General features: G+C 44.8%; 1 protein-coding gene across 1 annotated transcript in view; it reads left to right on the top strand.

Moving 5' to 3' along the window:
* BLVRA (biliverdin reductase A) overlaps positions 1 to 19,759 on the top strand; it is a 43,500-nt gene extending 23,741 nt beyond the window's left edge. The window contains exons 2-7 of the mRNA XM_054991537.1: positions 4,668 to 4,794; positions 10,166 to 10,285; positions 11,348 to 11,445; positions 12,690 to 12,797; positions 13,170 to 13,341; positions 17,487 to 19,759. Of these exons, the coding sequence (XP_054847512.1) occupies positions 4,676 to 4,794; positions 10,166 to 10,285; positions 11,348 to 11,445; positions 12,690 to 12,797; positions 13,170 to 13,341; positions 17,487 to 17,760 (891 nt within the window). The 5' untranslated portion in view covers positions 4,668 to 4,675 and the 3' untranslated portion in view covers positions 17,761 to 19,759. The remainder of the gene's footprint in view (positions 1 to 4,667; positions 4,795 to 10,165; positions 10,286 to 11,347; positions 11,446 to 12,689; positions 12,798 to 13,169; positions 13,342 to 17,486) is intronic.
* Positions 19,760 to 20,626: the final 867 nt, after the last annotated feature.

The raw sequence follows: 20,626 nt of genomic DNA, 5'->3' as shown, positions 1-20,626 counted from the left end.
AGTAGCATTTAGTTGCCTATAGAATCATTCGAGAGGCTAAGGGTTCCCTCTGGTGGCTGATGTAGCACATAGCAAATGTCTTTGGATTGAATCTGAACCGCAGGCCTTATGCAAAACTCCAGTAAGAAGGAAATAATAGTTTTCAATGAAACAGAGAGAAAGGCTATGTTACCAGCGGCTGTTTTTGGAACGGCCTTCAACTGCGAATGTCTTCATTACTAACTACCTCTTTCCCCAGCCACTTAGAATACAAAATGCTACCTGTGCTTCATGTGGTCCAATGTCAGCCCTAGAATTGCTTATGTTCTGTTTCAACATTTCTTCAACTCAGTATTGAATTCTTATTAATGCTGTGTCTTTGTAAAATTGCATTAATTTCACCTAAGATGTTGTTTATGGAAATGTCCTTGAAATTGACTGTACTGATCTCACACTGTGTAATCTGCCTTGAGTCCCAGTGAGAAAGGCAGACTATAAATGACATAAAATAAATATACAACACCCCGTTCCTTGTCTTCCTTTGATTTAAGAAGTACCTAAACAGTGTCTGTGACTAGCGAGTTGCCTGGTAAGAACTCAAGGAAGGCCTGTAGGCACGGCTGTTTTACCAGATGGGCAAAAGGGGCAATTACCCAGGGGGCCCCTCCAGGTCTCTTGTCCTATACCAGCAAACGGTTCTCAGGGCCAAGCTACAAGTGACGAATGACACTTGAACGGCAAGTGAACAGGGAGGAATACGCTTGCCGTTCAAGTGTCATTCATCACTTGTAGTTTGGCCCTCAGCCTTCAGGTGGTGCCTGGAGTTCTCTTCGAATTACAACAGATTTCCAGGCAATAGAGATCCGTTTCCCTGGAGAAAGTGGTTGCCTTGGAACGTGGGCTCTATGGCATCATACCCAGCTGGGGTCCCTCCCCTCCCCAACCCCACCCCAGGCTCCACTCCCCAAATCTACAGGAATTTTCCCTCCTGGAGCTGGCAACCCTGCCAGCAGTGCAGAACCGGTGGTGCTGGTTGCTGCTTCAGGGTAAGCAATGGGGACTACTACATGAGAGCCTGGAGACCTGCAGCCCGACAGGTGAAACAACACTGACCTGAATAGGCCGAGCGTGTGACGCAGTAGAAGGCAGCTTTGTATTTTCAAGAGAGGACTGCAGCATCAACAATCTTTTTCTTCCCATTAGACGAGCGGCCCTTATGTGCGTGCCGTAATATGTGTTACGTTGAATCAGGCCGTTGTGTCTTGGCATTGCCCGTTCCGGCAATGGCCAACAGATGATCCCGGGGCAGAATCCAGCCGCTGAACCCCCCCCACACACACACCAGAATCTTGACGTTTCCAAAATTTAGCTACCGTTTGTCATAAAGAGGAAGAAAATGCCTTCAAGTCATACATTTGATCTGCATGTATAACATACATTTACTATATACGTAATATCTACCTCTGCCTGAGCATGTGGCCTCTGTAAAACTATTGGCTGCTGGATTTAGCAGTCCTGGACTTACAGTGAAATCCTAAGCAGAGTTACACCAGTCTAAGCCCATTGAGATCAATGGGCTTAGATTGGAGTTACTCTGTTTAGGATTTCACTGTTAGTGATCTTATGTGTAAGGTGGGGAGGGCTCTCAATTGTAATGTATGCTTCAGATGTGAGCACAGAATAAACATTCAGCAGTCCAGCTTCGCGTCCTAGTCCGCTGTCTTCTCAGATAAACACACCTGTAACCTGAATGTATGCAAATTTACCCAGAAGTAGCTCCCACTGTGCTTTATAGGACTTGCTAGCAACAGCTTGCATTAGGGGTTCCCCTACTGGGCCTAGGGTTGCCAGCCTCCAGGTGGTGGCTGGAGATCTGGAATTACAACTGATCTCCAGGCTAGAGATCAGTTCTCCTGGAGAAAATGGCAGCTTTGGAGGGTGGAGTCTATGGCATTATACCCTGCCCCCCCCCAAACACAGCCTTCTCCAGGCGTCACTGCCCCCCCCCCCAAATCTCCAGAAATGTCCTGACCTGGAGCTGGAAACTCTAACTGGGCCCCTGAACTGGGACCTTAGGTGTCCGCCCCAAAGTTGGGTCCTGATGGCCACCATGAAACTCACTATTACTTAGACATGTCGTTCTGGATTCAGGCCTGGCTTTAGGACAGAAACGGCCTTGGTCACCCTGACTGATGACCTTTGCCAAGAGAGCCACGGGGCAGCACATCCCTGTTGATTCTTCTGGACCTCTCAGTGGCTTTTGATACCATCAGCCATGGTGTCTTTATAGAGAGGCTGGCTGGGCTGGGAGAAGGGGGCGCCGTGCTCTAGAGCGTCTGCTTTTACTTGACCAACCGATTCCAGAGCATGGATTTAGGAAACTGCTACTCAGCCCTGTGGCATTCATGCTGTTGGATCTCACAGGGATCCATCTTATCCCCCATACTATTTAATATCTACATGAAACCGCTGGGATTGGTCATCCAATACGCGCTCCCCCTCCTCAGCAATTCAGCTGATCTCTGCTGCAGAAGAAATCAGAGAACTTGCAACAGTGGTCCTTTTGTGGGGGGGGGAGTCTGTGGGTTGGGCAGGCCTGGCTGTGCCCCGCCCCCCCAGCCAACAGGGGATGCTTTCATGGGATACTACGGAGAAGAATGGGCTCTGGAGGTGGCGATGCTGTGCAGAGGTCAGCAGACACTTTCCAGAGAGACACTTCCCTGGGATTGCTCTTCAGCAGGGAGTAGAGAAGTGGGGGTGCTGTGGGCCCAGCCTGTGAGCAGCATTCCTCAGGCCAAGTCCCGCTTGTTCCATGGCGACAAGTGGGCTGGCTTCCTGCATGCGGCTCCCTCCCCTCCATTTCCCCTGGACAGTCCAAGAAAATATCGGACTGTCCAGGTGAAAACCAGACACCTGGGTTCTGAGTCGTCATATGGAGAACAGAGTGGCCTCCTAGTATGCAAAAAAAAGAGAGGCCTCCTTGATCTGTCTGAAGTGCTTTTCAAAGGACATGGTGTATGTCTTCAGAGCATCTGGCTGCTCAGGTGACTCGGGGTCTTTGTGTGTAGTCCAGGTCCAACAGAAACCAGTAGCAATGTTCTAACAATCTTATTGGAGTTTTACTGAAGTGTGTGTGTTTGTACAGACTCAAAATGGCCGCAGAGTCAGTTTTACTTTGGATACAGGACATTCTTCTAATGACAGAATTCCCCTCGGCTCTCGTGACTCTCAAACAATGTTCAACATTTTTCCTTCCCCCAATTAATAGTACTTCCTGAATCTTTGTCTTGTTAAAGATAATTTTTTCTTAAGGGTGAGGAAAATATGTATCAGTGGCGACATTTCCCCCTTTTGTATTATAGCCGCAGGACTATAGCAATTATTTGGCAGGCCAGCAATTGAAGATTTAGAAAAATAATAATGAGGTTCATTTTTTTAAAAAAACCCAAAAAACATTATTTAAGCAAACTAAATTAAACGTGTCTCCTGAGAAACAGCAGGGTCTAGTTCGAATGTGATCCACGAACTGTCCTCCTATTTGATACCCCAGTCATTTTTTTTTTTTTTGGACGGGTAACTAGGCACTTAGTCAACATTCGTGCTTATCTTAAACAGTCACAGGTGTGTGGGCCTTATCGCTAGGATACAGATAAGGCGGAGAAAGTAGCAAATTATTCACGAAGCAGAGAGAGATGCTACTTTTAGCGCACTCCAAAGCATAAATTACATCCTTCGAAGCTTGCTGATGTCAATGGACTTGGAAGGGTGTAACTTTGCTTAGGATTGCACTGTTATATGTCTTTCCACACAGATCCAAGCAAAATATCCCCCCTGCTCATTCTTTTGCTTCCTTTGGGCCCCCCTCCCCTCCCCTTCTCTATTCTAGCATTTCTAAATGGGCAGGAGAAAAAACTCTCCTTTCCCTTTAATAGAGGCTTCATGGGACGTTGTTTAGCCAGTGATGTTGTATATCTCTATGCCATGAACCCCATGGACTGCAAAAATGGGTCCGCAGGGGGGCGATTCAGCCCTTGGGGGAGCATGCGCGTGCTCCCAGGCAGCCTCCCTTTGACCCACGTGATGACGTCACTTCCCAGATGTTTTAAGTCAAAATCTGTTATTTTGGGACAGTGGATATTTCTTTTTCTTGTCTGAAATGAAGGATATTTAAATGGAGGCGACATTTTCAGAGGCAAAAGGATGAATTGTCTTGTGTGTGTGTTTTTTTAGAATGGATCCATCTCCCTCCTGAAACAACTTGTATATGAACACTACCAACATTTTAAAGTCTGTTAAAATTATCTCTTGTAGATCTTTTGTATATCTTAGAGATATATTGTTAGGAATAAGTACTTTTAAAGTAATATATTTTAAATGTATTGCATTCCCATTTTTGGCGTAGCTGTGTAATGATCCTTGTAAAAGAACTTGGTTCAAAATGTATACTTGTTAGATTTGTGACATTTTTTCTTGTACCTATAGACCCCCCACCACCACCACCCAAACTCTTGTGTATTTTGTTTAACTTTTTGTTCACTGATAATCCTGCAAGATGATAAAAGTTTCAAATGGATTCAAGGAGTGGAACTCAACTGGGTAATGAGTGCAAAATTCTGGAACAATGTAAAGGTTGTTGCTGCAAAGAATAAGGCTCCTAACCGTTCAACCGTTTCTCCCCTTGCACGCAGGCTTTGCAATGTTCGGAACTGTGGTCGTCGGGGTTGGGATTGCTGGATCAGTGCGGATCCGAGACTTGCTGAATCCTTCGCCTTCCAGTCCCGCAGAACACCTTAAACTCATGGGCTTTGTGTCTAGGTAAGATGAGATTTATACTAGAAGCTTAACAAGCAGTTTTAGCACCTGAGTTTGGAACATTCCATTGTTACCTCTGCGGCTTGATTTAAGTGCCCATATTTCATCTGGAAGCCAAGGTTTTAGCTGAAGGTGGCTGCTGGTGAAGTGGGCTTGGTGAGAAACCCCAGAGTCACAGAGCCGTCTGGTTCAATACCTTGTGCCTACCTAGCTGAAAACAAACAATATTAATATGAAGCAGTCTTTTGCTCTTGCATTTCTCACTCCACCCACAGAACAACGTTGTCTTGTAAATTTACTTCATCTTTTCCCCATAGAAAACATCTCAATTAGGATTTACAAACTCATCCTGGGTTGGTTGTTGTGGATTTTCTGGGCTGTATCGCCATGGTCTTGGCATTGTAGTTCCTGACATTTCGCCAGCAGCTGTGACTGGCATCTTCAGAGGTGTAGCACCCAAAGACAGAGATCTCTCTTTTGGGTGTCTCTTTGCTCCTCCACGGCAGCTTCACTCATCTGAACAGGGCCTTCTGCGGGTGCCACTCTGCAGTTTGGCAATATCAACAGCTGTCCATACTTGTGCATTCTCCGCGTGGGCCCCCACCTTATGGAAAAGTCAGGACAGCTTCCAATTTCCTGACTTTCGGCAAACTGTGCAATACTGAATTATTCAGGAGGACTTTCTCATACAAGTCATAAGGCTGTGCTGTAAGAAAATGGTTCAGAGAGATGTGCCGGTAAAGGGACAAGTATGCTCCTGTAGTGTCTGTCATATACTACTGTGTACTGTCTGTTGCTGCAAGTATGATCCCACTGGATAGATCCATGTTGTGGGGATACGAGGGACTGCCTTACAGTGGCTCATCTCTTTTCTCCACGGTCGGGGACAGAGAGTGGCGCTGGGGGAGAAATTGTCATCCCGCCACCCATCGGTGTGCAGTGTCCCTCAGGGGGTGATACTCACCTCACTATTGTTTAATGTTTATATGTGCCCCCTTGCCCAGTTGGTGCGGAGTTTCGGACTTGGGTGTCATCAATATGTCGATGACACCCAATTATATCTGATGATGGACGGACGGCCTGACTCTGCCCCAGATGTCTTGGAGCGTGCCTTCGAAGCTGTGACTGGGTGGTTGAAACAGAGTCAGTTGAAACTAAACTCCACAAAGACGGAGGTCCTGCATGTGGGTCTGGGGTCCATGGGTAGGGGACTCTGGCTCTCCGCTCTTGATGGAACGCTGCTTGCAAGAGTGAGGAGCCTGGGGGTGATCTTGGATGCCTCCTTGACTATGGAGGCACAGATCACAGCAGTTGTCCAGTCTTCATCTTTCCATCTGAGACAAGCCCGGCAGCTTGTCCCCTACCTGTTGACCCACGACCTAACAGCAGTGATCCCAGCAACAGTTACCTCTAGAATCTAGACTAGACTACTGCAACTCGCTCTACGCAGGGCTTCCCTTGGGCTTGATCTGGAGATTACACCTGGTTCAAAATGCAGCTGTGCGGGTGATTGCAAGAGTCTTGATAGGGGAACATATAACACCTATATTACGCCAGCTTCATTGGCTACCAGTTGAGTATCGGGTCCGGTTCAGGGTTTTGGTGCTGACCTATAAAGCCCTATGTGGACTGGGTCCGGCATATCTGCGGGACTGCCTCTCCCTATATATACCCCAGAGGACACTTCGTTCTATGCACAAGACCTTTTCGGTGGCCCCTGGTCCTAGGGAGGCTCGCCTGGCCTCGACCAGAGCCAGGGCCTTTTCGGTCCTGGCACCGGCCTGGTGGAACTCTGTCTGATGAAACCAGGGCCCAGCAGGATTTATTATCCTTCCGCCAGGCCTGTAAGACAGAGATGTTCCACCAGGCATATGGCGGAGGCTAGGCTGGGCCTCCGCCGGCCATACTTGACTTGACTTGAAAAGATCTGTCCACCACCCTATATATATCTATAGATATGGATATATGGGCCATGTCTGAAATGAAATAACTCTTCCATCGCCATCTGAGAAGTTTTTATTGTATGTAGTGTTTTAAATTTTATTGTAATGTTTTATCTGCTTTTATGTGTTTTTATGTAAATTAAAATGTTGTGCTCCACCCTGAGCCTGCTCGGCAGGGAAGGCGGACTAAAAAATCTAATATAATAAATAAATAAAATAATAAAATAATTTATTGTCTCAATCTGCTTATGCTTTGATTCAGCATTTCCCCCCAGATCAGTATCGGATTTCTCCTTGTTTTCAGATTTCTGCTATTCTTACTCTATTATCTTGTTAATTGAATGTCTCAGTCATTGGTCTTGATGACCTTGGACAAATCCACATTACTCATTCTAAGTCGCATGTTCCCCGCATTCCCCACGCAATCCCGAGTGCCGGTCACATTACCTCATTAAACAGACGCATTTCATTCGCATTTCTCCCGAATATGTGGTCACAGTTTTTCAACGGGAGTTTCACGGTGGCCGTGAATGGTCCAATGCACAATTTACGCGGTTTTTTTAAAAACCACCCCCCTTCCTGTCTCTCCGGCCGTTCCGAGAGTTCCTATTGGCTGATTCAACTTGCAAGTGCTCCGTAGTCTGCAAAAGACTGTTTTTGACTTCATAGCATTGGATTTATTGATTATTCTGTTTCTGAATCAAATCTGGTAGTTTGAAAAATCATTTTGGGGTGAATCCATCCTTAGAACGGACTCGCGAAACTTCCTTTTTAACTGTTTTTTATTTTTTTTATTTTATATTACTGTAATATCGAAATTATGAAATATCAAAATAATGACACTCCAAGGAAGTGAAACTTCAGTAAAATTCAGGCACTGAACTGTCCTGCATAGGAAATGCCCACGAAAGCTTCCCACATGCTTCCAAATTTCCAAAAAAGAAACGGGAGAGAGCCATCAGTGCTGTCAGTGGGGGAAAGAGAGGCATCATTATCTTCAATGATGTCTCTGTATAAGGCAAGATTGAAATAATGGAAAAGTGAGCTCAAAAAAATAAAAAAAAATGGGCAGGAAAAAAAGGTCCCGCCCCAAAAAGCGGTTTTCAAGCGGCCGTGTGACCGGAGGGACGCGTGAGAAAGATGGATTGGAAGCAGGAATGTGAACGAAGAGGAAAAAATCGCGGATTGGAGGCAAACGGAAGATATCCGATAAACATGCGGGTAATGGGTCAATGTGGATTTGACCCTTGTTATAATCTGCCTTGAGTATCAGCGAGAATGATGGACTATAAATAAAGTAAATAAATAACTAATGGTGTTCACACTTTTCTTAGGAGAAATTACGGTACACGGGAGTGACTCTTTGTAGAACTTTTTTGTCATTTCTTTTTGTTTTTTCAGCTATGCTTGTGCTTAACTGAAAGCAATTTTAGCGAACAAACTTTAAATTGGATCTCCAGTATTCTCTGGAAAACTCTTAGCTTATTGTGAGATGATAAATCAAATTTCAAATATTTGAAATCATTTTCATTTAGCAGGTGTTTGTTATTCATTTCATACAGCACTTCAAATGTAATTTCTGCTGTATTAAAGCAATTATTCTAAGAAGAGGAAAACACCACTTACCATTCCCCATCAATGAAAAGTTAGACCATGTTGTATTTCCATTCTCCGTACTACTCAGCTACGGCACATAGGATCATATTTATCTATTTATTTTACACAGTTCATTTTAGTCTGCCTTTCTGGACTCAAGGCAGATTTACAAAATAAGAGACAAACATGCAAAGCAATAAAAACACTGTCATGCTTACAGTAAACAATACAGTAAAACAAACACTTCTTCAACCCCTACACTGTTGTGTTGTTCATTGAACGTCCTAGCAGTTGATAGTATTGACCTGCACTGTATAATCTGTCTTGAGCCTCAGTGAGAAAGGCAGACTGTGGCCATTTTCACACGTCTTACCGGCTGTGCAAAATCGTGCAAAACTCCTCGAACAAAGGCTACTTCCTGGCATGATTTCCCAGTAGGAAACGGTGCAATAAAACAAGATAGTGCGTGCAATCAACAATGCAGTAAAACCATCTTTAAAATTTCCACAGACATTAAAGTTTTGTCCCTATCCCCTCTATAAAAATGTCCTCCTAAACCTTTCTGTCCTACACATTTGGCAGAAGGGTAGAAGTCTTGGAGCCTTCCTGACCTCTTCCGGTAGTTCCACAAGCTGGGGTCACAACAGAGAATGCTGGGTTATGGGCAGCTGTTTATCTCCTCCTTTTTTCTGCAAAAGGGAGCTCTGACTCTTGAAAGCTTATACCTTGAAAATCTTGATGGTCTCTGAAGTGCCACCGGGCTCAAGTCCTGCTATTCTGCTGCAGACCAACGTGTCTACCCACCTAAACTATCCACTTGTAGGGCGGCATCTTCAGAAGTTTTGGGGGGTAGAGAGCCATCATTTAACTATATAAATAAAGAACAGTTGTATGCCATTAAAGGTATTTGAATGAATAAAGAACAGTGATACAAGACTTTAGTAGTATACTGTAAGGTAAAGGTAGTCCCCTGTGCAAGCACCGAGTCATTACTGACCCATGGGGGGACGTCGCACCACGATGTTGTCTTGGCAGACTTTTTACAGGGTGGTTTGCCATTGCCTTCCCCAGTCATCTACACTTTGCCCCCAGGAAACTGGGTACTCATTTTACCAGCCTTGGAAGGATGGAAGGCTGAGTCAACCTTGAGACGGCTACCTGAACCCAGCTTCCGCTGGGATCGAACTCAGGTCATGTGAGCAGAGCTTGGGCTGCAGTAGTGCAGCTTACTGCTCTGCGCCACAGGGCTCTTTAGTAGTATACTGAAATACCCCTTATATAAAAGGCTCCAAAAATCTAGAACAATAATCACCATAGGAAAGTTTTCCTTACAAAATTTCATAAAAGCAAGAAGGAATAAACCTTTTTGTTTTGGAGATCATTCTAGACAGATTGGGTTTGCATGGTAAAGACTTGTTTGCCCTTCCTCTGCCCGTATTGTCATTCCAGTCTGAATCAGGCCCCTGTGGCATTTGTAAATTGACTTGCTGTGAGGAACTTAACAGCTGCCCTATTGCGGCGCGGAAGGCAATCTAAACTCCCCTCTATCTGGTGATCAGGGGGCGGGGCCACCAGCCATGTGACCATTTTCAAGAGGTTCCGGAACTCTGTTCCCCCGCGTTCCCCCTGAAAAAAAGCACTGGTAACACAGGTATTCTGGCCCACAGACTCCCCTCAGTGAAATGGGAGGATGCACAGTCGATAAGCTCAACTGTTTTCTTTCCACTCTGTTCTTTAATCCAGGGGCTGTCATTTCTTCCTTTGCATATTTGTTTTACAGAACCAAAATTTGCCGTGTGCATGTTTTGATTCCTATTTGTTTCTGCAAAATGTAGGAGACTGCTAGGAGATGTTCAACAGGTCAAGCAAATTAGTTTACAAAGCGCTCTAAACGACAAGGAGGTCCATGCTGCTGTCATCAGCACCGATAACAGAAGCCACGAGGAGAATATCAGGTATCACTTTTTAGTTTTTCTACCATCAGAATGCCCTTAGAGGGGTCATTGGGTCTCCAGCATTTTCCCAAAGAATATCTTGCCAACCTGAATGACTTAGAGCAAAATTATCACAACACTTTGCAGTACATATGTACAAGTGTGTGTTCCGTAAAGTCACAACCGACTTAATGGCAAACCCATCAAGGAGTTTTCCAGACAAGTGAGATGCAGAGATGGTTTGCCATTGCTTGTCTCTGCAGAGTCTTCCTTGGTGAGTGCCTATCCAAGTACTGACCCTGCTTAAGTTTCAAGATCTGATGAAGGCTGTTTCCACACGCCCTTAAAGGGACGGCCCACTCACCGAACACTGGCAGCTTTCCCCCAAGAACCCAGACATCTCTTTTTGCAAAATGGTTGCAAGCCGTTTGGCTTCTGTTTTTTCGGCACCTTTTCTGGGAACGCAATTTCCGCGGTCACAGAAAAGGCACTGAAAAAAGGAAAGCCAGACAGCCTGCAAACGTTTTGCAAATGGAGATGTCGCCAGCATTCCGTGAGTGGGCCTTGCCTTTAAGGGTGTGTGGAAATGTCTGAAATCAGGCTATACCATGCCACCTTTCCCCCTCGCATTATATGCGTGACTGCAAATTACACATCTTTTTCATCAGTTGTTACAGTGCATATGCATTTAAATTGTCCCTTTTCCCAGCATCGAGAAACATGGGGAAAGGAGTCTGATCTTTTACTGATCATAATTTCTGGATATTTCACTTAGAAAACCAGAAATATATGTGTGTGCCTTTCTCAATTTGTTGAAGAACTTACATTTCTTGTGTACTGGAATATCAAATGTGAATTGGTTTCTAGTGCCTAGAAGACCTCCCTTTCAGCAAAAGGCATTCTGAATTGTAGACCTATTGGAAAATGAGGGTAGTATAGCGAATGTCCACTGGGACAGTGCTGGGAACTGTAATCTTGAAAGGCTGCTAAGAAACATTTGGGATCACGCATCTTTGCCAGTCTGCACATTTCAAAAGAAGAACCAGATCAAAGTGTAAGATGTATTTCATTCTCTTTCCTAAGGATGTTCCTGGAGGCTGGAAAACACGTCCTTGTCGAGTATCCTATGGCAATGTCTGCAACAGCAGCACATAAGCTCTGGGCGGTGGCAGAGCAGAAAGGTAATTTGTGTAAAATCAAACCTACCGTTTGCTTTTTTAAAAAGGGGGGCTCGCTACATGGATTGCGCCACTATTTCATTCAAAAAGCACACCTCAAGGCAAAGGAATCCTTCTTGTTAGGTGTGCAGAGAGAAGAACAAGTGCATAACGACCGTGACCTGGATGGCCCAAGCTAGCCTGTTCTCATTAGATCTCAGAAGCTAAGCAGGGTCAGCCCTGGTTAGTACCCGGATGGGAGACCACCGAGAAAGACCAGGGTTGCTACGGAGAGGCAGGCCACAGCAAACTACCTTTGAAGTCTCGTTCCTTGAAAACTCTGCAGGGTTGGCCAAAGTCGGCTGTGTCTTGATGGCACTTTGCACACACACAAATTGCTGCTTCTACCATTGCAGCACTGAGAGAGGAGATGCTGTACCTGGCCAAGTACTTTGGTGGGGGGGGGGAGTGAAAAAGGTACAGGGGTCCTACCCCATAAATTGCCCTTTCATTTCCTTAGTTCTATGGAACTGAAACCTGGTCTCAAATAGGATTAGGTGAACACAAAATGGACAAGTAGGGAGCACTCTGTATTTCACAACAATCTTGCTATTAGATAGAGACACTGGCTTGGATCCCACTGAAAATTACCAGTTTTCTCCCCTCCTTGTTCTTGCTGCAGCCCCAAATGACCTTTAAAACGCTACTTCTGGAGGTAGAGTTGCCAGGCCTGAGGTAGAGTTGCCAGCAGGAGACCAGCAGGCTCTCTAGGAGCCATCACAGGCCTCTCTAGGAATCACCAAAAACTATGGTTTTACCATAGTTTCCAGCAATTCTTAGAGAGGCATGAGGTCACTTACGGGTTTTTCCCGAAAGTGATGTCACACCATCAGCCTGACAGCCATTTTTTTGTAAAAAATCCCCCCCTTGACACTCTTGATTAGCTTCCAGCTATCCCAGAAAGAAAGAGCAGGAGTAGACAAGTGGGAAGAGGAAGCCATGGATGAAATAAACCCTCTCCCTTCTTCAAGGACCTTCTGAATGGTGATGCCCCAGTTGACAGTTCCTTTCTCCAAAGTGGATTTTAGTGCCTTTAATAGCTGTAGGGCGAAGAGAAGTTCAGAATATACAGCTTTCCCCCCTCTTGCACTAGAATATCCATCAAACCTAGACTCTGGAACTGTGCCCTATGTGCTATTCCTAAGTATTCTACTTTGGCACAGTTTGTAACCCCATTAAACACCTGATTTTCCTACACTCAACGGCAGGTAAAATCCTCCACGTGGAGCATATTGAACTCCTTGGAGAGGAATACAAGCAGCTGAAGAAGGAGGTGCAGGGGAAGGAGCTTGTGAAGGGAACGCTGCACTTCACAGGTCAGTGGCTCAAGAGTCTCTGCCCAGTGGACGGGATTGGTGATCAGATTCATGGCCAGTGATATCATTCGTTCCTCTGTTTACTCCTGGAACAGATCAATCGTAGCTAGTCCCGGAATTTTAAAGGGACTGTTTGCAGATGAGATAACTCAAATATTATTATTATTATTATTTGAATGTTGTTGTTGTTGTTGTTATTCACCTACATTGCAGTCTGAAGTGGGAGGTCTTTTTGGACACTTCAGCATTGTACCACCTCCTTCTGTGCATGGGTGGGTCAGAACTTAGAAGTTCTTCTGCCTGCTTAATGATATTTTGAAAAGCGTTCTTCCTGCCACGCCTTGCAACCCCTCTCGTTTTCATTCCTCAAAGGTGGCCCGTTGGATGAAGAACGTTCAGGGTTTCCAGCTTTCAGCGGGATTGCTCGCCTGACTTGGCTGGTTGACCTTTTTGGGGACCTCACTGTCTCGTCTGCCGTGAGGGAGGAGCAAAAGGAGAGCAATTCCTCCAGGATGACTGTGCAGTTTCAGACGGCAAACAAGAGGTAGTGTGAAAATGTGTGATCAGCCACGACCACACCTCTACTGCTCTAGAAGATCCTCCAGTGTTTCATCAGTGACCTACTGCAATTGTATGTAGGCAGGGCTTTTTTTCAGGGGGAATGCAGGGGAACGGAATTCTAGGACCTCTTAAAAATGGTCACCTGGCTGGTGGCCCCACCCCCTGATCTCCAGACAGAAGGGAGTTTAGATTGCCCTCCACGCTGCTGAGCGGCGCAGAGGGCAATCTAAACTCCCCTCTGTCTGTACCGGGGGGAGAAGAGATAAATGTGAATTTATAAGCAGTTAGATTAACAGATTGACATATATATAGATATATATAGGTTAATAAATAGAATATTGATAGAAAATAATTAACTATAAGGATTAAATATAAGGATTGAGTAACCAACAATATTTTCTTTCTTTGATAAGATTTGTATAATGCACCAAACTGAATGTCTGAAGGTATAGACGAGTCAAATTGATTGACTATGTGATGAGAGTTATATAGAATTACCATAAAAAGACAGAATGAGTAATATATAGAGAATAAGTCAAATTGTTTGATTTAAATGTGTAAGATTTTTATGGTTTATGATATATATGTTTATGATATATAGAAATATTTAAAAATGGAAAATGGGATAATTTGTTTATCTAAGATGGAAACAAAGACTTACAGTTTGGGTATATAATAAGAAAAATAGTTAAGGATGTACTGCTTAGTATAATGGAGAATATATATTTGTTTTAGATAGAGAAATTTAATAGAAGTAAGGGAAAAGGGACAAAGGGTTGGAAAACTGTTGGAAGTCAACAAAAGGGGGGGAAAGGGAGGGGGTTAGAAATGAAAAATTTGGGGAAAATTGAATGTAAATGTAAAAATAACGGATTCTAACCCAATAAAATTTTTTCAAAAAAAAAAAATAAACTCCCCTCTGTCTGGAGATCAGGGGACGGGGCCACTGGCCATGTGACCATTTTCACCGAGGGCAGTTTAAACTTTAAAAAACTCCCCCCTTGCTCCAGCTGACCCAAAGTGACATCACTGTGCAGTCTTGATTTCCACCACCGAGTTCCACCACCTCTTTTCCCAGAAAAAAAATCCCTGGCTGTGTGTATTCTAAAAAAAAATTCTGTGCTCAGGCAAGCCAAATTCCACAGCAAGAAAAGGTGAATTCTGCAATTTGCATGCATTATGCAAACGTAGAAAAACTGCTTCATTTCTCTTCTTTGAAATAACGGGTTCTCCAGCATGTGGTCTCTCTTTTACAGGATTTATTCTAGTTTCTCACACTGGGCGGAATTCTAGGGCATGTGCCAGGGCTCAAAAGCTCTCAAGAGGCACGTGTTCAGAGGGACTTGTAGAAGTCGTACCAAGTGCAGAACAATAGTCTTCCTGCCTGAAACTGGCAAGCAGGAAGTGAGCTGCAACTGCAGGCGCTTGAGCAGTTCTCCTGGCAAGAGGTCCTGGGCAAAACGACACATGTTGTTTTGAGATAGGTGGGGGTGGGCACCCATGGCATGGAGGAAGCGGGCAGGCAAAGGAGAATTTGGGAATGTTGGCAAATGTATCTTCTTTGGTAACAGGCAGTGATTGGCAAACTCTTCATCAGAGGTGAAGAATCACCAGTGGGTGGCGCTAAGAAGCAGCAGCAAGCTGGTACCAATCATACCCTTTATTCTGGCCATTTCAATCCGCAACAAAAGATTTTGCAGGGCAGGTCTTGAAAAATGGGCTGCACACCTGAGGGAAGCTGGCCAGAGTTGACATTCCACAGCCTTTCCAGATTCGTGCAAACAACAGTCTGTGAATGTTTGGATGCTTTTAGCATTGTGTCTGTGTGGGAGATGATGTACATAACTTTCCACCCCAGAGCCACGTACGTAGAGTTCCAGGGCTATACTGTCACTGGGCCAGGCTTCCCACTAGCAGAATTTCATTGACATCAGTTGAGTTCACCAGTGGAGTGTTTGGCCTGCTCTGTGCTGTGTTTGAGTTTGGTTTTAAATGCCTGGCAGTGACAGTCTTGGGATTTTGATCAGATCAGCATGGACGTCTCTGATGCGACAGAAGAGAAAGCATTTCTGGTCTCACACACCTCCACAATTCATGGAGGATTGAATTGCTTGGACGTATTGTGAACTTGGGGGGAAAGCGGGTGGTTTTGTGCTCATGCCATGGCATCTCAAAGGGACAGGAAGGCAGTCTGATTGTTGCATCACGTTCAGTGACTTGGCATCTAGTCTCTCCCTTGTTTGGAATGGGAAGGTTTTGCCATTAGTACTGCATGTCCACTCCCATGCAAAGCAGGCTAAAGAGCCAAAATATTTTTAGTCACCGCTGTCGTCAGGATCCTTTGCAGATCAGTTCTTTGCTCTTGGGTGTTTGGCTGTTGCTTTGGGTGCCTTTGGTTGTGTTTGCAGTATTATTAAATTCTTGTTCTGTTTAAAAAGCGGGGCTACCATAAAGGTAAAGGTAGTCCCCTGTGCAAGCACCGAGTCATTACTGACCCATGGGGGGACATCGCATTGTGACATTTTCTTGGCAGACTTTTTTACAGGTTGGTTTGCCATTGCCTTCCCCAGTCATCTACTCTTTACCCCCAGGAAACTGGGCACTCATTTTACCAACCTCAGAAGGATGGAAGGCTGAGTCAACCTTGAGCCGGCTACCTGAACCCGGCTTCTGCCGGGATCGAACTCAGGTTGTGAGCAGAGCTTGGCCTGCAGTACTGCAGCTTACCACTCTGCGCCATGGGACTCCTGGGGCTACCATATCACCATATATAAGTGCGCCAGCAAGCACTTGGGAGAGGTGATAGCTCCCACCAAAGTATGACCCACTTGACAGTTCTAGCATGGTAGAGTGCTTAAACTGCCATACTGGGGAGGCCCAGGTTCAAATCCCCATTCTGCCACGAAGTCTTGAAGTTTTATTTGTTTACTTTCTTCATTTATTCCCCACTTTTCTCCCCAATGGAGATCCAAAGTAGCTTACAACATTCTCAAAACAACCCTGAGAAATAGGTTAGGCTGAGTCTGTGTTGCTCAAGTGTAGGGAGACACAATGTTAGTCGGGAAGCATAGTTTAAAAAGAGCCAAAGGCTCTGTCAATTTCACCTCTTTATACAGAACCAGCTGAGGTTGCTCCTCAGAGGGTTTGAAATTCACAGAGCTCTTGGGGAGGCGAAGATGAAATTAACAAACCCCCAGAGGAGCAATCTCTGCCAGCTCTGTGTAGAGAGGTGAAATTGACAGAGCCTTTGACTCTGCCTTTTAAAACTACACTTCCGGGCTAACATTGAGTCTCCCTACACTTGAGCATCCTCGTGTAAGATGTCTCATGTAGAGAGACTCTCTGAGTATGTGACTGGCGCAAGGTCATCTGGGAAGCTTCCACGGCAGTGTGGAGATTTGAACCCGGGGCTCCCAGATTCTGGTCTGAGACTCATACTACTACTCTGCCCTGCCCTTTGTTCTTGCCCTTTATGTTCTTTGACATCAACAGACCACATACTCTATGCTGTCACATTCACGTGCAACCTCCCAGCTCTTTAGGGCTTTGTCGGTGAAAAGCACTAGGACTGACAAAACCAGTGATCCTGACTTTATGAGATGGTGGGTCTTAACATCTCAGATTGCTTCCACGTGGGGATTTTCCCCAATAATGCAGGAAGCCCCCAAATTAAATGGGAGAGTCCATATGACGCTGCACTTACTCTGAGCATGACTCTTGAGGCTTTCCCCTTAAGCTAGCGTTTTTTTAAAAATTGGTTTAAAGGGGTGGCTGTGGGGTGGCTGAAGGTGTGTCAGGGGCAGAGCTAAGCACTGCAATTCCTCCCGTCCTTTTTAGTCCTATTATGTGGCATTTTTCCTTTCCTGTCTGAATTGTGCTGTAGCTTGTTTATTGTTTATTATGTTATGGTGTATAGTTTAGAGTTTAAATAAAGAAAAAATTTAAAGGCAAAAAAGTGCATTATCCCACATGTGTGGAAGTCGTTTCAGTAAAGAAAACTGGACTAGCTAACCAGCAGGTTTCTTCCTGTGGCACCATAACATCTTATTAAAACACCTTGGAAATGAGTATTTTGGAGATTCAAATTTCTTCATCTTTTAACAAAAACTTTCCTGTACTTTAAATTAGGCCTCTGACGTGGATTGAAGAAAGGGCGCCAGGAATGAAACGAGATAAGACGATCAACTTCTGTTTCAAAAATGGATGCTTGGAAAACCTGCCCAAAGCCCCCCGTCCAGCAGTCGGTCTCTTCATGCAAGACCTCATCCTTTTTGCCAAAAAACTCTTGGGCCAGGTTTCCAAAGAGGAACTGGCAGCCGAGAAAAGGCGAATTCTGCATTGCCTTGACCTTGCTGACGAGATCCAAACGCACTGTGAGCGGACAGCAAAAATCTGCTCTTGAAACTTTCAGACACTGCTATATAGAGCTACTGCTGCTTGCACTCCACAAAAGATTTATTTACAGCACTCTTCTAATATGACAGCCACTCCAGTAAGGTTTTTCCAACAAATTTAGGTCAGTCCCAAGTTTTCTGTGTTTTTAAAACAACCTTTATTTGCCTCGGTGTTATATAATAGATTTTAATCTGTTACACATTTCTAAATCTGTTGTGAATGTTAATTTAAATTTAACCAGAACATCTCAGAGGTTTCAAGCTATTCTCAGTTTAAGAGATTTAGCAATACCTAAGATCCCTTTTCTTGGAGTAAGTCAGTTGAATAGCTTTCAGTATGATTCTGAGTAGACCTGTTTAGGATGGCACTGTAGGAGCATTCCAGAAAGTAATTTTCGTGCCTGAAAATATCTAAGAACAGAACTACATTTGACACTCAACACAGGGCTGCCACTGAAAACTGGAAGCTCAGGGTTGAGTTCTCTTCTTATGATGCTGCATCAAATTATTCAATGTCCTTTCCCCACCCCTTCTTGATCTAATTAGCTGCTACTGGGAGGGGACAGAATGGCTTGGATAAATCTGGATGAACGCTACAGGGACTGGAGGAAGAATTCCACGCAGGGCTTCTGTTTTCTGTAGCAGCCCCTTGTCAAGTGTTGCATGAAGAACATCAAACTGTGTAACATGCAACTGGTTTGGAATGAGTAGGTTTCTTCCCCCATTCTGTGCTGATAATTGTTCCCTGGATTCATTTTGCCTTACATTCCACTCCTGAATTCTGGTTTAATTAGGAGAATTTCTAAAATTGATTCCAGAACTGCAGCATTCGCAAGCTGTCACAGCTCTCAGTTCATTTGCATCTCTATTTCTTCTCATCTGTTTTTCCTGCCTTTTTCCTTTTTTTCCTGCCCATTTTAGCAAAAGGCAATTTTGATGTGATTATAATATGGTAGCATCAAGGTTCTTTCTGTGCTGGCTTTACTGATGCTCGTGCACAATCCTAGGCATTGGTACAACACTATCAGAAAAAAAAATCCTGAGACAGCAGTACGTAGAGTCACATAAAGACTATTAGTTTGCAATGTTTAAGCAATGCCGCATGCACATCGGTAACATAGGGTGGACGAAAAAGACCTGAAGAACACAAAAACTTGTGTGCACATTGAGGGACAAAATTCAGAAAGAAAAAATCGGAACAGTTGGAAATTCTAGTGCATCTGTTCCGCCTCTGATACAAGACCAAAATACATGTTGCAAATTACCTGGGAATGCTCAAGCGCAGCATTTTATGGGTGGACCTCCAGTCACGCGCAGGCTGTCTTTTGCTCGGCCCACATGAATGTCACTTTCACGGGAGCTCCTTTGCGTGATTGCATTTGGAAGTGAGTACAAATGCTGAGTCAGGAGGGCAGAGCTCCAATTCAACTCTGTTTTTGCAGCGAGAACTCTCTGGGATAGACACTGTACGGCAAGTTCTTTAGGTTATTCTGACTTGCCAATTTGTACTTCTTTAAGGTATGAGAAAGTGTCACGCTCGGCATTTCAATGAATGGATGTGGGAGGTGGGGGAAACTGGGAATTCGGCAGTTGTAAACAGCCTGGGGTACTTTTAGCCGTTGAGGAGGAACTGATATCGAACATGTAACTGTATTCATACGGAGCAAATTGAAGTGTGACTGTGCAAGTGAGTACATGGGAAGCTGGAGAGGAGACACATGAAATGAAGTTCACTTGAGCATCTGTAGGTACTTCGTAATGTGTATTTCCACCCCAAGTAACTGAGGGCCAGAATATAAAATGTGCCTGACATGTGCCAAGGAATGGGTTCACAACCAGGCAGTCAATCAGACATACATCTGGGGAGCTCACCGTAATCATTTGCTCGATTCTGCAAGGAGGAAGAAGGACCAGGGCTTTTTTTCAGTGGGAACGCGGTGGAACAGAGTTCCGGCACCTCTTAAAAATGGTCACAGGGTAGGTGGCCCCGCCCCCTGATCTCCAGACAGAGGGGAGTTTAGATTGCCCTCCACACTGCTGAGTGGTGCGGAGGGCAATCTAAACTCCCCTCTGTCTGGAGATCAGGAGGCGGGGACATCGGCCATGTGACCATTTTCGCCAAGGGCAATTTAAACTTTAAAAAACTCCCCCCTTGTTCCAGCTGACCCAAAGTGATGTCATTGTGTGGTCCTGAGTTCCACCACTGAGTTCCAACCACCTCTTTTCCCAGAAAAAAAGCCCTGAGAAGGACCTTCAAATTTTCCTCCTAAACCCACTTTATCAGCAGGATTTGTCGCTTTTCTCTGGTTCCACATGACCTTCCGGGACCAAGTGGAGCCGGAGAAAAGGGACAAAAAGCTGCTTCTCTACTGTTTCCACAGGTGAAAGTGCGACGGAAGGAAAACCAGAAGCTCCTTATCCCTCCTCGCAGTGGATGACCACTGTTTAAGTGGAGTTCTCTAATGTGTGTCTGACTGTGAGTCTGGTTGAGCACTCGTGACCTGGCCCATGTCAGCTGTATTATGTATTTTGTCCCTGAGAACTCCAAAATTGGTGGGAGAATTCAGGTGACAATTTTGGAAGGCTTTTGAACACTGTCTGTGTCAAATATTTTTGCGGGGACACTTTTATCTCCTAAAGACTGAGCGACTCTTTTCTAAGTCCCATAAACATGCACAACAAATCTTAATAATGAGAGATCTGAATCGAGTGAGTTGGGCTGCAGGAGTGTCCAGGAGGTATGAAAATATTTGTACTATTGTGACAATATTGGTTGTTTCCAGTGATATCTTGCAATGGATTGGATCCCATGTTGGCAGAAGCAGGGCTTTTTTGCAGCGGGAACGCGGTGGAACGGAGCGCCGGCACCTCTTG

The sequence above is a fragment of the Eublepharis macularius genome, chromosome 11 (genome assembly GCF_028583425.1).
Source record: "Eublepharis macularius isolate TG4126 chromosome 11, MPM_Emac_v1.0, whole genome shotgun sequence".
Lineage (NCBI taxonomy): Eukaryota > Metazoa > Chordata > Lepidosauria > Squamata > Eublepharidae > Eublepharis > Eublepharis macularius.
Note: the sequence above shows the minus strand (reverse complement) of the source record. Positions and strands in the feature narration are given on the sequence as shown.